Raw genomic sequence first — 18,097 nt, forward strand, 5'->3', positions numbered from 1 at the left:
GCCGCACAGAGGCTGCCCCGCCCTCTCCCCTGCCTACGGGCCAATCGGCTGTCGAAGAGCGGGCTCGCGCGCTTCTCGCCCATTGGGCCCCTCGCGCGCGCGCCGCCAATACAAGCACGGGCGGGGAAGGGCGGCCAATAGGAGCGGCGGGAGGGCGGGGCCCGAAGAGGCGGCGGTGGTGGTGGGGCGACTTAGAAACGCAAGAGGGGAAAAGGGTGGGCTTTCGGGCTGTCGGTCAAACCCGGGAAAACAACTGACTCGCCAATAGGAAGCCAGTCTTCATAAATCATTAATAATAAAGATATATGAAGTGTGCAAGGATGCACGTACGAATCCATCCAGTTGGAGCACTGCAACCCTGGGATTGCGGAAAATATAAGCAGATCACTAGAGTGGAGCAGATAGGCGTAAAAAAGCATTGCCAATACTGGTCTATTTAATAGCAATAGCATTTTAGATTTATATACCGCTTTATAGTGCTTTCCAGCCCTCTCAAAACGGTTTACAAAGTCAGCCTCTTGTCCCCAACAATCTGGCTCCTTATTTTGCCCACCTCAGAAGGACCGAAAGCTGAGTCAACCTTGTGCTGATCAGGATCCAACTGCTGGCGGTGGGCAGAATTAGCTTTCAATTCTGCATTATAAGCACTAGGAAGGAAGGAAGGAAGGAAGGAAGGAAGGAAGGAAGGAAGGAAGGAAGGAAGGAAGGAAGGACAGACAGACACTTAGGACAGACAATAGCAATAGACCTTAGACTTAAATACCGCTTCAAAGTGCTTTACAGCCCTCTCTAAGCGGTTTACTGAGTCAGCCTACTTCTCCCAACAATCTGGGTCTCCTCATTTTACCCACCTAGGAAGGATGGAAGGCTGAGTCACCTTGAGACAGTCAGGATCCAACTGCTGGCAGTGGGCAGAGTTAGCCTTCAATACTGCATTCTAACCACTGTCACGATGGATGGATGGATCCATGGAAGGAAGGAAAGAAGGAAGGAAGGAATAGCACTTAAACTTATATACCACTTCACAGTGCTTTAGAGCCCTCTCAAAGCGGGAAAACTCAGACCCACCAAATGATCCTTCAGGCAAATTAATTAATTTGCAACAGCAACAGCAAAAAAAAAAAAGTTATCAAGCAGTTTATTGGTTACATTTGCATACAGGCGAATGTGACGATATCAAACAAGCTTCAAAAAGGAGTGGATTTTTTTTTTTAAAAAAAAGTCATATTACAGTGACCCTGAGCAACTTCAAAATTTCAATTTAAACTGAACTGAGTTTAAAGGCTAAACTACCCTTTAGCAAATTCCTCAAAAGCCTCTCCAATGGGCAGGACACAGGTAAGTCCTCGGTTTACAACAATTCGGAGCTAAATGTTTGTCGCTAAGCAAGAAGGCTGTTAAGGGAGTGGCGCCTGATTTTATGACTTTTCCCCCTCCACTGTTATTAAGCGAATCTGTGCAATGGTTAAGCAAATCCATCTTTCCCCTTCCATTGACTTCGCTTGTTCGAAGCTACCTGGGAAAGTCACCAATGGTGCTTAATTCTGATGACATGATGATGGAGATGCACCTGGATATTTGTAAGCATGGGAACCGGTCGTAAGTCACTTTTTTTTTTAGTGCTGTTGCAGGGTGGATTTGATATAAATCAAGTCGATTTAAATCACTAGTACAAAGGCTTGATTTAAATCAACTTGATTCAAATCCTCATTTTTAAAGAGCGACCTTCATCGCTGTCTTGCAGCAGCTCACCGACAGTCCCAATATTGCAGCATATATACAGCCTCATGCTAACATAACCGAGCTCCTTTTTATGCTGAATAAACACAATTATTAACGTATCTTAAATAGAGATAGAAATAGATTTACTCCAAAAGCGTTTTATTAAAATCAATTTAATAAAAGTAAAAAAATATCCAATTGAAAATTTAAAAATTCTATTTAAATGTTTTAAAAACGATTTTTTTTACAATCTATTTTTATCCACCCTGCGCTGTTGTAACTTCAAACAGTTGCTAAGTGAACGGTTGTAAATCAAGGATTACCTGTGTCCCAGCTAACGCTAAGCTTGGCTTCCATTTTTACATGTAGCACCAAAAATAATAATAATAATAATCTCAAATGTTATTTCCTTGGTTACGGTTTGCATGTGTGCTAATTTGTGCCCCTAAAATAAATCACGCGCGAGACCCGGGAAATCATGCAACTGCAACTCCAATGTGTAGTTTGCGCCTTGAGTGAACCAGGCCAGATTGCAGATTTGGGGAGTGGATGGATGTCCCCTAAGGTATCTGAACTGCCCTTCACGTTCTAAAAATCCTCAAAAATTAGCTCTCCTGACGGTTAGTTTAGGATTAAACACTTGTACCCCAAGCAGATGTGGTTGTATTTGGTTTGGTTTTTTGAAAGTGAGGTAGCATCGAGGCTTTTACTCAGAACTCCTTACTGTGGAGTGCTACAGTTACGTCCTCTCCCATCAAGCCATGATTTAGGTCTCCACATCTTCCCACTTAACCGTGAGACGGATCTTGGAGTCTTAGTGAGACAACCAGCTAAATATGAGCCAGCGGTGTGTGGCGGCAGCCCCAAAAAACAATGCAATGCTAAATTGCATTAACAGAGGGATACACTCAAGATCAAGGGAGGTACCAATACCACTCTATATAAAGTAAGGGCACCCCTAGAATACTGCATCCAGTTTTGGTCACTACACTATGAAAAAAGATGCTGAGACTCTACAAAGAGTGCAGAGAAGAGCAACAAAGAGGATTAGGGAACTGGAGGCTAAAACATACGACGAACGGTTGCAGGAACTGGGCATGGCTGGTCTAGTAAAGAGAAGGACCAGGGGAGACAGGATAGAAATCTTCCAATATTGGAGGGGCTGCCACAGAGAGGAGGGGTCAAGCTATTCTCCAAAGCCCTCCGAAGGCCAGACAAGGAACAATGGATAGAAACTGAACAAGGAGAGATTCAACCTAGAAATATGGAGGAATTTCCTGACAGTGAGAACCATCAACCCATGGGACAGAAGTTGCCTTTGGAAGTTTTGGGGGCTTCATCGCTGGTTGATTAAATATTCCAAGAACTGTAAGGAAAGCAAATAAAATAAAATAAAAAAATCTGGATGGTTTCAGCCATCTGCGGAATGCTAACTTGGAAAAAAAAAATACTGCAGGAGGAGACAGAATGCAAAATCAGGGGGGGAATAAATCTCTGGCAGTCCCTTTTTTAAAGTAACTGGGCTCAACTCATGGGGTTTAAACTGCAGAAAAAATTGGCTGGGATTTTTAATATTTCTTGACAAAAGCACCTCTGTCAGCTGCGGGCCGAGAACTGGCAAGCAATCTTAACATTTGAGGAATTAACTTTAAGCCCTTTGCGGCTGCAAGGGAGTGCATTAAACCACCGGCCGTGCCTCTCTCTATTTAAATTGGCAATCCTAGCCACAGATCCTCACCAGGGTGGGTTCATTTTCTGCAAGAGCCACCTCAGTAGAGTCAGCTTTCCGTTCAATAAGCTAGCGTATTTTTTGGAGTATAAGTTGCTCTGAAGTATAAGAGCATCTAGCTTTTGGGGAGGAAAACAAGGAATTTTTTTTTGCCTCCCAGCAATTTGCCTCCTTGCAGCAAACAGCCTGTTTCAATTTCAATTTAGCACAAGCAGCTGATTGTCGGGCCTCCCCATGATCAGCTGTTTTAGGCTTCAGGGATTGCCATAGCCTATTGCCGCCTCCACACGCCCCATTTTCAGCCTTCGTTTCCTGTTTTCAGGCTCTATGCGCCCTGTTTTTGGCCTCTGCGTGCCCCATTTTCCGCCCGTTCCGGGCAGCAAGAATAAAAAATGGGGCGCGCAGAGGCCAAAAATGACCTGCGGGGGCAGAAAACGGGGGGGGGGGCACAGGCAGAAATAGGCAATGGAAATCTCTGCCTCCAGAAACAGCTGATGGTTGGGAGGCTGATCCAACCAACCATCAGCTGCTTGTGCTAATCAAGCTGTGCTGAAGCTGAAATGGGCTGTTTGCTGTTTGCTGCAAGGAGGCAAATTGCTGGGAGGCAGAGGCCAGCGGGTGGGGGCTGGCGGGTGGGCGGGGCTACATTCAGTGTATAAGACGCACCCAAATTTTCACCCTCTTTTAGCCTGCGTCCAAAACGGACTACATGGGGACTCCTGGGAGGGGAGGGGTGGGCGGGGCCAGCCAGGAGTGGGATTTGGGGGTTCTCCGAACTGCACCGAATCTTAGCTAGAGGTTCTCCCGAACCCGTCAACCCCCAGCAGCCCAGCCCTGAGGGCCCGTACCCCTTTTATATATTCCCCCCCTCTTTTCCTGCTTCAGACTGCAGAAAGAGCATCGCTCGATCTTTAAAGTAATTTTTAAAAGGAACCCCAAGGAAATTTGGAATAAACGCAATTCTTGATCGACCAGCCGAGGCCACAGAACAAAACAAGGCCAAACCACAAAACCTGGTTTCGTTACACCAGCTTTTGTTATATGCCTAGGAAAAGAAGGAAGAAACAATGGTCTGATTTTAAGGATTTTTCCATCGCTCCAATCACTGCGAGCACAGAGAATTCCTCTTATTCTTGCAGGCACCTCTGTTAAAAAAAACAAACCAACCACCCCACAATCACAAAATGCTAATGCTATATTAAAAGGTAGCACAGCATTGCCGATACTGAATGGTGACTTTGTTTTCCACTTTGTCATTTCGGCGCTTCTGCCTTCCAGCTCTCGGCGGTCAAAAGAAAAGAGGAAAAATAGAAGTGTTCTCTTTGGAGAATACATGATTCCCCAAAGTTCTTTGGGATATTCATTAAGCGAGTTAAATAATTGTGGGGGAGTTTTCCGCTCCAAAGAGATATGCGTGATTTTTTTTTCCCTCCCCAAAACCAGCACAGATCCTTTTGTGCAAAAAAAAAAAGAGCTTGTTTTTAAGAGAAGAGTCTGCTTTTTCTGATTCAAACGCTTCTGTTCTGGATTTTGTACAGACGCACACAAAATGCGTTTCCCCCCCCCCCTTGTCCTTCCGCGAATACTACAGTGATTCTAGGCAACGTTAAAATCAGATCTTCTCTCTTGAAATGCTGACTAGGTTCTTGCCTTGACAGACGGGCAATTCATTTTCTTCTTCTTCTTTTTTACTTCCTCCTATTGCAATTCATCCGTAGGACAGGGATTATATTTGCAGCTGAAACTGGTAAGTGCTGCTTTTCCACTGGGTGATATCGGCATTCAGCATGGTCCGTTCGGTGAAGGTGACGTGTCCTTCCCCGTCGACAAGAACGATGGTGTTCGCTCTGGGGAAAAAAAGGGGGGGGGAGGGGGGGACAAGAAATTTATTCATTTATCGGCACAAGTACAGGCGGTCTTGACTTACAAATAGTTCCTTTAGTGACCATTCAAAGTTACGGCGGCCCTAAAAAAAAAAAGACTTATGATTCAAGAATTTTAGCAACCGGTTTTGTGTCTGGTTGCTGGGTGGGCATGGACATGGCGGGCGTGGCCTACTTGCACCATGGCAGGTGGGGTTATTTTTGCCCTTGACTTGCAAACCAGGAGGCCCGTTTTTTCCCTTCCCAGAGTTTCCATGCAGGTCCTGCATTTATCTGGCATCCCAAATGGGCCGCGTGGAAACTCCTGGGAGGGGAGGGCCAGGGTGGGCGGGGCCAGCCAGTCATTGCAACTACCGGTTCGGCGAACTAGATGTAAAATTAGCATTCGGTTCGGCCGAACCTAAACCGTCTGAATCCCACCTCTGCTTATGACCAAATTTCACACTTGCATCGCCGCCGTCACCTTGTAGGTCATCTAGTCCAACCACCCAGCCCAAGCAGGAGACCCTACACCATTTCTGACAGATGGCAATCCAGTCTCTCCTTGAGAGCTTCCAGGGATGAAAGTCAAGAGGGAAGCCAGAGTCACGTAACGACTAACAAGGGCGGCGATTCACTGAACAATGGCGGCGAGAGAGGTCGTAAAATGGGGCAAAATTCACAAATGTTTTGCATAGCCACAGAAATCTGGGGCTCCATTCTGGTCGTAAGTCGAGGACTATCTATATTATGCTGTTTTTAGGACACTAAGCAGTCCACCGCAAGACAAAGATATATATATGTGTGTGTGTGTGTGTGTGTGTGTGTGTGTGTATTTGTGCTGATAAATAAATAAAGGGAGACTAGTATATATCTATTTCAAGCTATTTAGCTCTCATCAGCTAGCCATACCCTTACTGGGAATTGAACCTCCCATATTTGGGCATACCAGGGGTAACACAAATATATATCATCATATATTTGTGGGGTCAAAATGTGGGCTTAAAAATATGTGGGCTTAAGCCCACAGCTTGAAGATGGCAGGTGAGATCCTGCCGAAACGTTGCAAAGACAATCTCAACCTTACACGGGAAAAGACCCGAATACAACAAAACCAGCATATATGTGTGTGTGTGTGTGTGTGTGTGTGTGTGTTTGTGTGTGTGTGTGTGTGTGTGTGTGTGTGTGACTAATGCAACAAATTCAATTGCATTTTAAAAGCTAAATGGATATAAAAGATGGATTAGGATTCAAAACCACTCCGAGCGTTATTAATAATTTTTCAATGCTCTTCTAAACAGTCAGGATTTGCTCCACGGAAGGCCAAGGGAGATGATTTATTTCAAGCAAGATTAAGGTAGTTCTAAGATAATTATCTTCAGGGTTCCTAATTCTTCATTCGTCTGTCCATCCCTTTAGTCATGTAGCAACGAGAGAAACAAGCTGGAGACAGACAGGAAATTGAAAACGGGGTTGAAAAAACCCTTAAGGGCAGCAACTTAAGATCCTGTCTCTTTGCTCGACACAGTAGAATTCTGGACCTTTGGCCCGGTTTTATTAGAGATTACCTGGCGTTGCCCGGGTATTTATTTATAGGGGAAAAATGTCCGGACCAAACATAATTTTTAATGTTGGATTTTCGCCCTTACCAGAGGGAGCCCCCTTGTGGAGTACTGTGAAGCTGTTACCATGGCAACTCCACCGTGCTGTACAGTAGAAGCCATTTTAAGGCAGTACAGTAGAAGCCATTTTAAGGCACAACAGGCTGTATCTTAACGGAACACCCCCCCTGAGGGGCATCTTACCCCCACAGTATTTGTCTCCAGAGAGTAAGTCATCTGTGTACCAAGTTTGATTGAAATTGCTCGATCAAAATCCTTCTGAATTAAGAGTTGGAAGGGATCTTGGAGATCATCTAGTCCAACCCACTGCTGAATCCGGAGACCCTATACCATGCCAGACAAGTGACTGTCCAGTTTTCCTCTGCTCCGCCAAGCAGCTGGAGCATCGCAAGGCAGTGGTGCGCATGCACGTGGTGGACTCCCGGCCCCGTCGCAGTGTACCGGTTGCGACGGGATACAGAATCCATCTATCCTCTGTGCACCAAAGGATGCTCTTTTCTCTTTAAAAAAGTAGGGTGCAACATTTTAAGAAGGAGAGAGAGGCTGCCTACCAGTAGTGGGTTCCGGATCCCGTTCCAACCGGTACTGTTGGAACGGGGCCAGCGGCGTCCACATAGACGCGCGCAGCGCACGCATGCATCTTAGCGCCTCCGCGAGCCCCCACAATGCTCCAGCTGCTCAGCGGAGTGTCGCGCAGATGCTGTATGCGCCGTGCGCGGAAGCGCCGAAGACTTAAAAGACCGCTAAGGAGCTCGGGTGGGCAGGTGGGCCCTCCTGTGCACCATACCGGAACGGTATCCAGTGCTCCGGGCAGGCTCCGGTTCACCCGTACCAGGGCATACCCCCTGCAACCTACCACTGCTGTCTGCCTATTATTTTTCCCACTGGCACCTCCATCCGCCCTGCCAAATCAATTCCCAACGGAGAAGCTCAACTGTGTCCTTGTTTGTGTCTCTATATCGGGCCAAATTCGGGATTTATGACACTCTCCTGGAACAGGGGTGGGGGAAAAGGAAGACAGATAAAGTTTTTTGACTCTTGGCTTCCAGATAATATTGGATTTTGATTTATAATCAACTTATCTGGCTTGCAAGGCTTGGTCGGACATTTACATCCCCCCCCCCCGAAAGGTAATAACTGTAATCAATAAATTACAATGGCAATCAATTGAAATCACCAAGTTTGCCGGGTGGGGTCCAGCCCAGAATTAAAACGAGCCTTCCTTCAACTTTCCCGGCGTGGGAAATTCACTTTGCAGGATGGCTCAGGCCACAAATTTTGACTCTTGTTGGGTGTTTGTCATCATTCTTTTTTCCCTTCATCTTTTGATCTATGGCAGCTCGTGCTTATTTCATCCCCAAACGTACGTTGGCAGTAGGTGTATCAAAGTCTCAGCGTAATCAATTCCTTTGCAGAGAGCCCAATAAATCTGGAGCGAACAATGGCTTCTATGTCTGGGAGCAGCAATTTAATTTGAGGGGTGGGCTGTTTTTTCCTGGGCTGGGGGATCTTGATGGGATTTCTTCCTTTTAACGCAGAGTGGGTAAACTCTATTTACATCAGGTATATGCATACTCACCCATTCACTATTAAAAATGGCAGGAAAAATTATATCCTCTCTATCTGGTGTCGGCCAGCAATAGAATCTGGGTGGACCTTTCCTGGCTGTAACTACTACAGGTTTACTCCTTGACTTATAACAACTGGGACCAGAATGTCAGTTGCTAAGCAAGGCGGTTGTTAAATAAGTCACAGCCAATTTCCTTTTTTTTTCCTTTGCCACGATTATTAAGCAAATCACTATCATTGTTCAATGAATCATGGGGTCGCAAATAGCAATAGATTTTATATACCTTACTTTTATATACCTTATACCCTTAGATTTATATACTGTTTCACAGTGCTTTCCAGACCTCTCTAAGCAGTTTACAGAGCCAGCCTCTTGCCCCCAACAATCTGGGTCCTCATTTTACCCACCTCGGAAGGATGGAAGGCTGAGTCAACCTTGAGCTGGTCAGGATTGAACTGCTGGTGTGTGGGCAGAGTTAGCCTGCAATACTGCATTCTAATCACTGCACTACAATGAGAAGGAAGGAAGGAAAGAAGGAGAGGGAGAAGAAAGAAGGAAGGAAAAGGGAGGGAGGAAACAGGAAAAGGGAGGGAAGAAAGTAAGGAAGGAAGGAAGGAAGGGAAAAAAGAGCATTAGTACTAGGCTTTAGATTTATATACTGCTTAACAGTGCTTTGCAGCCCTCCCTAAGCAGTTTATAATGTCAGGCTATTCCCTCCAGCAATTGGAGCCCTCATGTAACCGACCTTGGAAGGATGGAAGACTGAGTCAACTTTAAGTCGGTCAGAATCGAACAACAGACTGTGGCAGAGTTAACCTGCAATACTGCATTCTAGATACAGTTCCACCATGGCAAGGAAGGAAGGAGGGAGGAAGGGAGAAAGGAAGGAAGGAAGGAAGGAAGGAAGGAAGGAAGGAAGGAAGGAAGGAAGGAGAAACAATAGCACTTAGACTTATATACTGCTTCACAGTGTTTTTACAGCCCTCTCTAAGCAGTTTACAGAGTCAGCCCCCAACAATCTGGGTCCTCATTTTACCCACCTCGGAAGGATGGAAGGCTCAATCAACCTTGAGATGGTCAGAATCGAACTGCTAGAAGCCACAGCAGTCAGCAAAAGTAGCCTGCAATACTGCATTCTAACCACGGCGCCACCTGGTGATCTGGTGATCCCAGTTGCTGCAACTGTTGTAAATACAGTCAGATTGCCCAAATTCTGATCAGGAGACCATTGGAATGCCATGACGGTTACTAAGTGTCAGGTTCGATCGTAACTCCTGCTTGAACAGGGGGCTGGACTAGAAGACCTCCATGGTCCCTTCCAGCTCATTCATTCATTATTTTTTTTACTGCTATTGTAATTTTGAATGGCCACAAAATGAATGGTTGCAAGTCAAGGATTAGCTGAAGTCTGGGAGGACTGCATTCACTTAAAAAGATAAAAGGAAAAGGTTCCCCTCGCACACATGTGCTAGTCGTTCCCGACTCTAGGGGGCGGCGCTCATCTCCGTTTCAAAGCCGAAGAGCCAGCGCTGTCCCAAGACGTCTCCGTGGTCGTGTGGCCGGCATGACTCAACGCCGAAGGCGCACGGAACGCTGTTCCCTTCCCACCAAAGGTTTTCTACTTGCAATTTTTTTTATCTGCTTTCAAACTGCTTGGTTGGCAGAAGCTGGGACAAGTCACGGGAGCTCACTCCGTTACGCGGAGCTAGGGATTCAAACCACTGACCTTTCTGATCGACAGGTCTTAGCCACTGAGCCACCGCGTCCTCCTTTCACTTACAGGTTCTCTAAAATGCAATCGAGACAGTAAAATTTTCCTCTTACCTGGTTCCATAATCTGGACATCGGACGCACAAAGCTGCGTACTTGTTTAGGAACGGAAGGACGTAATCCTTTCCCTGGTCCTCCATTGCAGGGTCCGGAAGCTGACTGGAGCAAAAAGAAGCCAAATCAGAGATCATGGAACTGAAATTCACCACTTTCTGTGCTTAGATGAGTATTTATTGGTGGCATAGGGGTAATCTTGTAAGTGGTGCTATGGCCTAGAGGTGGAGCTCTCGCCTCACAATAAGGAGTTCCATCCTAGGTAGAAACTGATTATTTCTCTGTCTGGACACAATGAGAATATAGCTGATGCTAAATTCCGTATTGGCGACAGGAAGGGCATCCGGCCAATACATACTCAGCTCCATTCAGTTGCCCCAACGCCACCCCAGAAGGCATTTCCCCCCTCCTGGAGGCTCAAGGAAAGCCTCCGGAGCTCAAGGAGGGAAAAAACGCCCTCCTTGCCGTGGTGCAGGAGGCCGGCTAGGCCACGCCCACCAGGCCACGCCCACTCAGCAATCGGGCAGAGAACCGGTGGCTAAAATTTTTGAAGCCCACCCCTGGAAGCTTGGGGGTCATTTCCCTGATGAATTATGGCAGGGGTTCCCAATCCCCAGTCTCTGAACCAATACCGGCCTGCAGCTAGCCACTCAAGAATAAATAATTCTATTCTATTCTATTCTGTAATTCTATTCTATTTATTTTGCAATTCTATTCTATTCTGTAATTCTGTTCTATTCTGTAATTCTATTCTATTCTGTAATTCTATTCTATTCTGTAATTCTATTCTGTAATTCTATTCTATAATTCTATTCTATTCTATAATTCTGTTCTGTAATTCTATTCTATTCTGTAATTCTATTCTATTCTGTAATTCTATTCTATTCTGTAGTTCTATTCTATTCTATTCTATTCTGTAATTCTATTCTATTCTATTTTGTAATTCTATTCTATTCTATTTTGTAATTCTATTCTATTCTGTAATTCTATTCTATTCTGTAATTCTATTTGGTAATTCTATTCTATTCTATTCTATAATTCTGTTCTGTAATTCTATTCTATTCTGTAATTCTATTCTATTCTATGTTCTATTCCATCCTCTATTCTCTATATCCCATTCTCTATTCTATTTCCTGGATTCTGGATGGGGACCATACCGCCATCAAGTCAGTCGGTCTGTAAGCCAAGGCAAGGGAAGTTATGAATCTCCAGATGTTGATGGCCTACAACTCTCAAACTCGCAGACCCTTGGACATCTGCAGTCCCCCAGAGAACAGCTTGGAGCAAAGCAAGAGAGGACATGGAGCCTTACGGGTCCTGGTTATTCAGCAGTTTAATCAGTTCCTGGACCAAGTCTTCTTTCTTGAGGTTCTGGCTGTGCTTGACGACATCTGAAAAAAGCTGCTTTCCGTACTGAAGTTTCTTCCAGGGCGTATCCAGCAAAGAATTGCTCAAGCCGTAGACCCCTGTGTGGCGAGAACCAATCTACCTTCAGGCCTTTTGCCATGAAACACGAAGAAGATGCTGCCTCACCTTGGTGAGAAGTTCACGACACGCACAAAAATCAAGCTACGTTGGCGCAGAAAGACAGAAACCGTGGCAACGTGGCTTGTTTCAGCCCAACTCTCGCTGCGTCTTAACCATTTTCCATCGTGCATGGAACTCAATTTCTGGGAACTAAAAATGCTGGGAGACGCAGGGGTGAAATGCTACCGGTTCAGGCAAGTTCGCCCTGAACCAGTAGTAAAAAATACTACCAGTTTGCCCGAACAGATAGTAAAAAAATGCTTTTAAAAAGTTTTTAAAAATGGTTTTGACGATCACGCGGTACAGCTGATTGTCACAGCTGACCGCCAGAACCTTTTAAAAACTTTTTTAAAGCATTCTTTTAATACTTTCTCGGGCGAATAGGTAGTTAAAAATGCTTTAAAAAGTTTTTTAAAAAAGGTTCCCACCATCTCGCGGCACGGCAGCTTGTCACAGCTGATCGTCGGAACTGAACCAGTAGTAAAGAAAATGCTAAAATAAAGTTTAAAAAAGGTTCTGACGATCAGCTGTGCCCTGTGATTTTCAGAACTTTAAAAAAAAACCTTTTTAAAGCATTTTTAAACTATTGGTTTGGGCGAATAGGTAGTTAAAAATGCTTTAAAAATGTAAATAAAAGGTTCCAACGATCAGCTGTGCCGCGCGATCGTTAGACCCTTTTTCAAAGCATTTTTAACGAACGCTAAAAAAAAGTTTTTTTAAAAAAGTTGCCCATGCCCACCCAGTCACATGACACACACCCCCCCAAAAAACCACACCCACAGAACCGGTAGGGAAAAAAATTGAATTTCACCACCGGGGAGACGGCGAAGTCCTTGTGAAGCCACTTTTGAGTTTGCAGGGCAAAAAAAGGGATGATCAACTAGACAGCAAGATATGCATTCACTGATTTTGCTTAGGGGAATAAAACGATGCAAAATATACCCCGGATAATCCGGAAGGTTTATATGTTTGGAGCAGTTTGCTGAAAAAAAAAAAGGAAATGCTTCAATGCGACAATGAGGCTTTGTTATCTGGAGCCCTGTAGTTTTGCCACAGATAAGCTGGGAAATAAAAGCCTTAACGCCACGTATCCCCGTGTGATAAAAGTCACTTTGCTAGAGACGGAATACTGTAAATGGAAAGCGCTAATAGCAGGTTCACAGTTATCTTACCCAGCAAAAAGATTTATTAGGGCTGTTTGATCAAAAGAATTGCCTGCTTGTTTTGTTCCCGGAGCTGGATTAATCGCAAAAAGTGCCCCAAATTAGGGTGGGTTTGATTTAAATCAAGTCGATTTTAATCACAATTTAAATCACAAGTTAAAAAGGCTTGATTTATGTCGACTCGGTTTAAATTGCAATGGATGGGACCAAGCCAGGGTGGATTTGATTTAAATCGTAATTTTTAAAGAGCAACTGTCATCTTTCAGAACTTCCAGACGTTGTGAATGCCCCAACACTGAAAGTCTTTAAGAAGATGTTGGATAGCCATTTGTCTGAAACGATATAGGGTTTCCTGCCTAGGCAGGGGGTTGGACTAGATGACCTCCAAGATCCCTTCCCACTGGATTTAAATCAAATCCAGGGTGGATTTGATTTAAATCATAATTTTAAAAGCGCAACTGTCATCTTTCAGAACTTCCAGACGTTGTGAATGCCCCAACGCTGGAAGTCTTTGAGAAGATGTTGGATAGCCATTTGTCTGAAACGGTATAGGGTTTCCTGCCTAGGCAGGGGGTTGGACTAGATGACCTCCAAGGTCCCTTCCCACTCCGTTACTGTTAACCTGGAGCGTGGCTGAGAATCAGGAATTGGGTAGGTCTAGTTTAATAGAAAGAAGGACTAGGGGAGACAGGGTAGCAGTCTTCCAATATCTCAGGGGCTGCCACAAAGAAGAGGGATAAACTATTCCCCAAAGCACCTGAAGGCAGGACAAGAAGCAATGGGTGGAAACTAATTAACGAGAGAAACAACTTAGAACTGAGGAGAAATTTCCTGACAGTGAGAACAGTTAATCAATGGAACAGAAGTTGCCTCCAGAAGTTGTGAATGCTCCAACACTGGAAATCTTTAAGAAGATGTTGGATAACCATTTGTCTGAAGTGGTGTAGGGTTTCCTGCCTAAGCAGGGGGTTGGACTAGAAGACCTCCAAGGTCCCTTCCAATTATTATCATCATCATCATCATCATCATCATCATCATCATCATCATTATTATTTAACCCACCGGGATTTAGGAAGACAGGTTCTGGATCTCCTTTGTTTCCGTAATAGTAAATTACATCTCCATTAGTGGTGCTAAAAGATAAAAATAGCAGAAGAAGTAGAAAATGAGTTCTCCTTGTAAAAACCGGCAACTTAAATCTTAGATTCAATCTGACTTATCCTTTATTTCCACATTGTCATTAACATCTACTACATCTTTATTTACTGATTAGCGCTTGGGCCCAATCAAAGTGCACAGTTCCAGAAACAGATGATTACTAAGATTTGATAAAAGCAATTTAAAACGGAATTGGAATAAAATACGATTTAAAATGAAATTGGGAATCCCAACATGATTTAAAATGAAATTGGAATAAAACACGATGTAAAATGAAATGGGAATAAAATGCAGTCTAAAATGAAACTGGAACAGAATACAAGGATTCGAGATATAGATAAATAGAGTATGATAACATTATATTTCAGTGTCACCCCTGCAATCTACCCCAATCGGTCCCACATAGGCTGATGTCAGCTGAACCATTTTTGCTAAAGTACCGTGCTGTGTTAAATGTTATTTTCAGGTTGTAGCCGTACATAAGGGAAGTTGTTTTGATGTGGTTATCCCAGTGGGGCATTTGTATATGGACCGAGGTACCTGTCCCTCACCCCTTTCTACAGGCAACAATCAAATAGGATGTGAGCCAAGTTTTCTACCTCTGTTGCGCTGCAAAGGATTCAGTTCTAACGTTGTGCAATCTTCAGTCCAGGAAGATTTCCCCCCCATCCCAATTTCTGTTCAGAAATCAGCAAACTATTTTCTTTTCTCCAAATTAATCTGATGACATTTCTACAGTAGGGACACTGGTTAAGAAAAGCAAGCGGAGGACTCCAGCATGGAAAATAAATTTTTTAAAATTGATTTGATCCAATTAATGTTCTTTGAAAATTAACTATATATATTAAAAAAGCCAACACTTTTGAAATTAGCAGCTAAGATCCGATGAGGAAAATCTTTTTGCTGGAAGAGACATGGAATTGCCCTAGAGTAGCTCGGTTTTACTGCCTTCAAAGAATTAAAAGAAAATTCCATTTATCCAGGGAGAATTTGATTATTCCCTTCCCAACGCTTCTATCCGCAATGTTAGAAGCACCTAAGATGAGTCCAATATACTAAATTAGCACAGTTCCTTGTGCCAATTCCATTAGTTGGTTATTAATATTTTCTTATATATTTTGCTGAACCAGCCATTGTATATTCTAATCACATCTCCTTGTTGTAAAATCCATGTCTGCTATTTTTATCCTTCCGGGATAATCACCAACTGCATTCAAGAACCAATTAGATTTAAAAAAAAAACAACACTTAAAATTACCATACCATAAATAGGACTCAATGTCAGCACACACCTATGGAATTAAGGAAGGGGAGGGGTGGAGAAGCCAAATCAACAGACCACCCAATCTTTACCGAAGGAAAAACATGCTTGTAGAAGGTTAAAAAAAAAAAAAAGTCCATCAGCAGAATAAAATTATCTGCGTAGATGTGCATAATAAACTCGTCCCCAAACAAATGAAAAGTTAATTAGTCAAATATATGCAGTGATATGAATTAGGCATCCATCTTCGGTACCATAAAACCTTCAGAGGGAAATTAACTAACTCCCTAATATTTGTTGAGCTTAAAGAGGGTAAAGGCTCAGCTTAAATGAGGATTCCCCCCCCCCCCCCCGTCTAGCGGAACGGTGAAGTCCAAATGCACCTTCTCTCTTTTGAGACAGGAATAAAACTGCAGGTGTATTTTTGGCCACTTTTTAGACCACAAATTGGGGGCCTGGTGGGACAGCCAAGATTATTGCAAGGGGAAGTTGCTCCAGCTCGAAGCAATAAAATTGATTTGAAGGGAGAACAGGCCAGATCTTAGCAACAAGGATCACGAAAAACTAGAAACATATTTTGCAGGGTTGAAAGTTTGAAAGCACGTAAAAAATGCAAGTAGAAAAATAGGAACCACCTTTGGCGGGAAGGGAACAGCGTTCTGTGCGCCTTCGGCATTGAGTCATGCCGGCCACATGACTACGGAGACGTCTTCGGACAGCGCTGGCTCTTGGGCTTTGAAACGGAGATGAGCAACGCCTCCTAGAGTCGGGAACGACTAGCACATATGTGCGAGGGGAACCTTTAGCTTTACCTTATCTATAAGCTAAATCCGGCATTTTTCCTGGCTAAAGTGGAACCGATCCAGTGCCTCCTGACCCCTCCCTGCTTTCCAACTCCTTTTCATCTTTTACACCCCGTCACTTCTTTCCTTAGCTTTGATTTCACAATCTTCTCTCTTATTTTAATTTCCTTTTTTGTTTTAAGTGACATATATTGGGAAGAGAGAGAAACGGTTTTGCCTATTTTGAAATACCATTCAGGGTGAATTTAGCAGCTTTTGTCTTCGTTCCTCCCCCCTTTTAAATATTAAGACTAGGCACCGTACGTAGTATGTTCGGTTCTTGTTTGATTTATGTCAGCTTACGAAGTTGGAAAAATACATTCCCCATCGCTTTCTAAAAGCTGTTTGCAAAGAAAGCCATTTGCATAGTTTAGGAAACGCTGCTGTCGCAATATACATCAATTTCGGCTTTTTAAAATTCGGGCACGCTTGTTCTGACAGATGAACGTAATTCCGTCTGTGTCTAAAATAGATTTTTTTAAAAATAGTTTTATTAGCAGCACCCTGGGATACCAGCACGTTGGTAGTTTATCCCTGCTTCCACCTTACGGCTCATCCTAAAAATCCCAAGTATTTATTGCATTCCTCCCTTGATAACCATTTCCAGTCTCTGCCACTTTCTCTCCCCCTCTTTTCTTCTTTCTTTCTGTCTCTTTCTTCTTTCCTTCCTTCTTTCACTCCCTCCATTTCTTTCTTCTTTCCTTCCTTCCTTCCTTCCTTCCCGCCCTTTTTTTCTTCCTTCCTTCCCTCCGTTTCTTTTTTCCTCCTCTGTCTCTTTCTTTTTTCTTTCTTTCTTTCCTTCTTTCTCCCCCTTTTTTCTTTCTCTCTTCTTTCCTTCCTTCCTTCCCTTTCTTCTTTCCTTCCCTCCCTCCCTCTTTCTTTTTCTTTCTTTCTCTCTCTTTCTTTCTTTCTTTCTTTCTTTCTTTCTTTCTTCCTTCTTTACTTCCCTCCCTCCTTTCTTTTCTCCTTCTCTCTCTCTGTCTCTCTCTCTGTCTCTCTCTCTTTCTCCATTTGGCATCCTGTGGACTAATCCTTACCCTTGACTTCCATTTGCCCAATCATCCAAGTCACAGTTATCCCAAAGGTGCTTTTTCAAAAGCTGCTTTTTCTTCGGGAACTGAAGACGCTTCTTGGATGAGAAGTGAAACATTTTCAATTTAAAAAACAACAACTAAGAAAGCCCAGTTGCTTTTTGAAAGAGCACTTTTGGGACAAGCAAAGATGAGTTCATATTGAGATGGGTAACTTCCCCCCCCTACATTTTTTTTTTAAAAAAGGGTCTTCTTGCTATGCCTAGTCACACCAGTGACCGAATTCTTTACCCTTCAAAGAGAAGGAATGCCAGCCGGCAATTGAGCAGGTCCTGAAGTGGGTTTCATATTTCTTTTTAAACAAAAAACAAAAAACCCACCCATATTTCCTCCTGAAAAACTAGGGGAAGGAACTATAAAAACACCTTTGTTACCTACTATGGTATCAAGGGAGACAGACAGAAATGATGGATGGATGGAGGAATGAAAGAGATGGGAAAGAGGGAGGGAGGGAGGGAAGGGAATAAAGAAATGAACAAAGGAAGAGAGAAAGAGATGGGTGGGAGGGAGGGAGGGAAGGAAGGGAATAAAGAAATGAACAAAGGAAGAGAGAAAGAGATGGGAGGGAGGGAGGGAAGGAAGGACTAGCAGGAATTAGCAGTCTTCCGATATCTCAGGGGCTGCCACAAAGAAGAGGGAGTCAAGCTATTCTCCAAAGCACCTGAGGGTAAGACAAGAAGCAATGGGTGGAAACTAATCAAGGAGAAGCAACCTGGAATTACGGTA

The 18,097-nt window shown here is 43.8% G+C and overlaps 1 protein-coding gene across 1 annotated transcript in view; it reads right to left on the reverse strand.

Moving 5' to 3' along the window:
* Positions 1-5,015: 5,015 nt before the first annotated feature.
* The window catches only part of TANGO2 (transport and golgi organization 2 homolog), a 43,086-nt gene continuing 30,004 nt past the window's right edge, over positions 5,016-18,097 (reverse strand). Inside the window, exons 6-9 of the mRNA XM_081966957.1 lie at positions 14,082-14,152; positions 11,642-11,795; positions 10,330-10,434; positions 5,016-5,298 (exon numbers count right to left, since the gene is read on the reverse strand). Coding sequence (XP_081823083.1) covers positions 5,178-5,298; positions 10,330-10,434; positions 11,642-11,795; positions 14,082-14,152 — 451 coding nt within the window. The 3' untranslated portion in view covers positions 5,016-5,177. The remainder of the gene's footprint in view (positions 5,299-10,329; positions 10,435-11,641; positions 11,796-14,081; positions 14,153-18,097) is intronic.

The sequence above is a fragment of the Natrix helvetica genome (assembly GCF_964273705.1).
Source record: "Natrix helvetica genome assembly, chromosome: 14".
In the NCBI taxonomy this organism is placed as follows: domain Eukaryota; kingdom Metazoa; phylum Chordata; class Lepidosauria; order Squamata; family Natricidae; genus Natrix; species Natrix helvetica.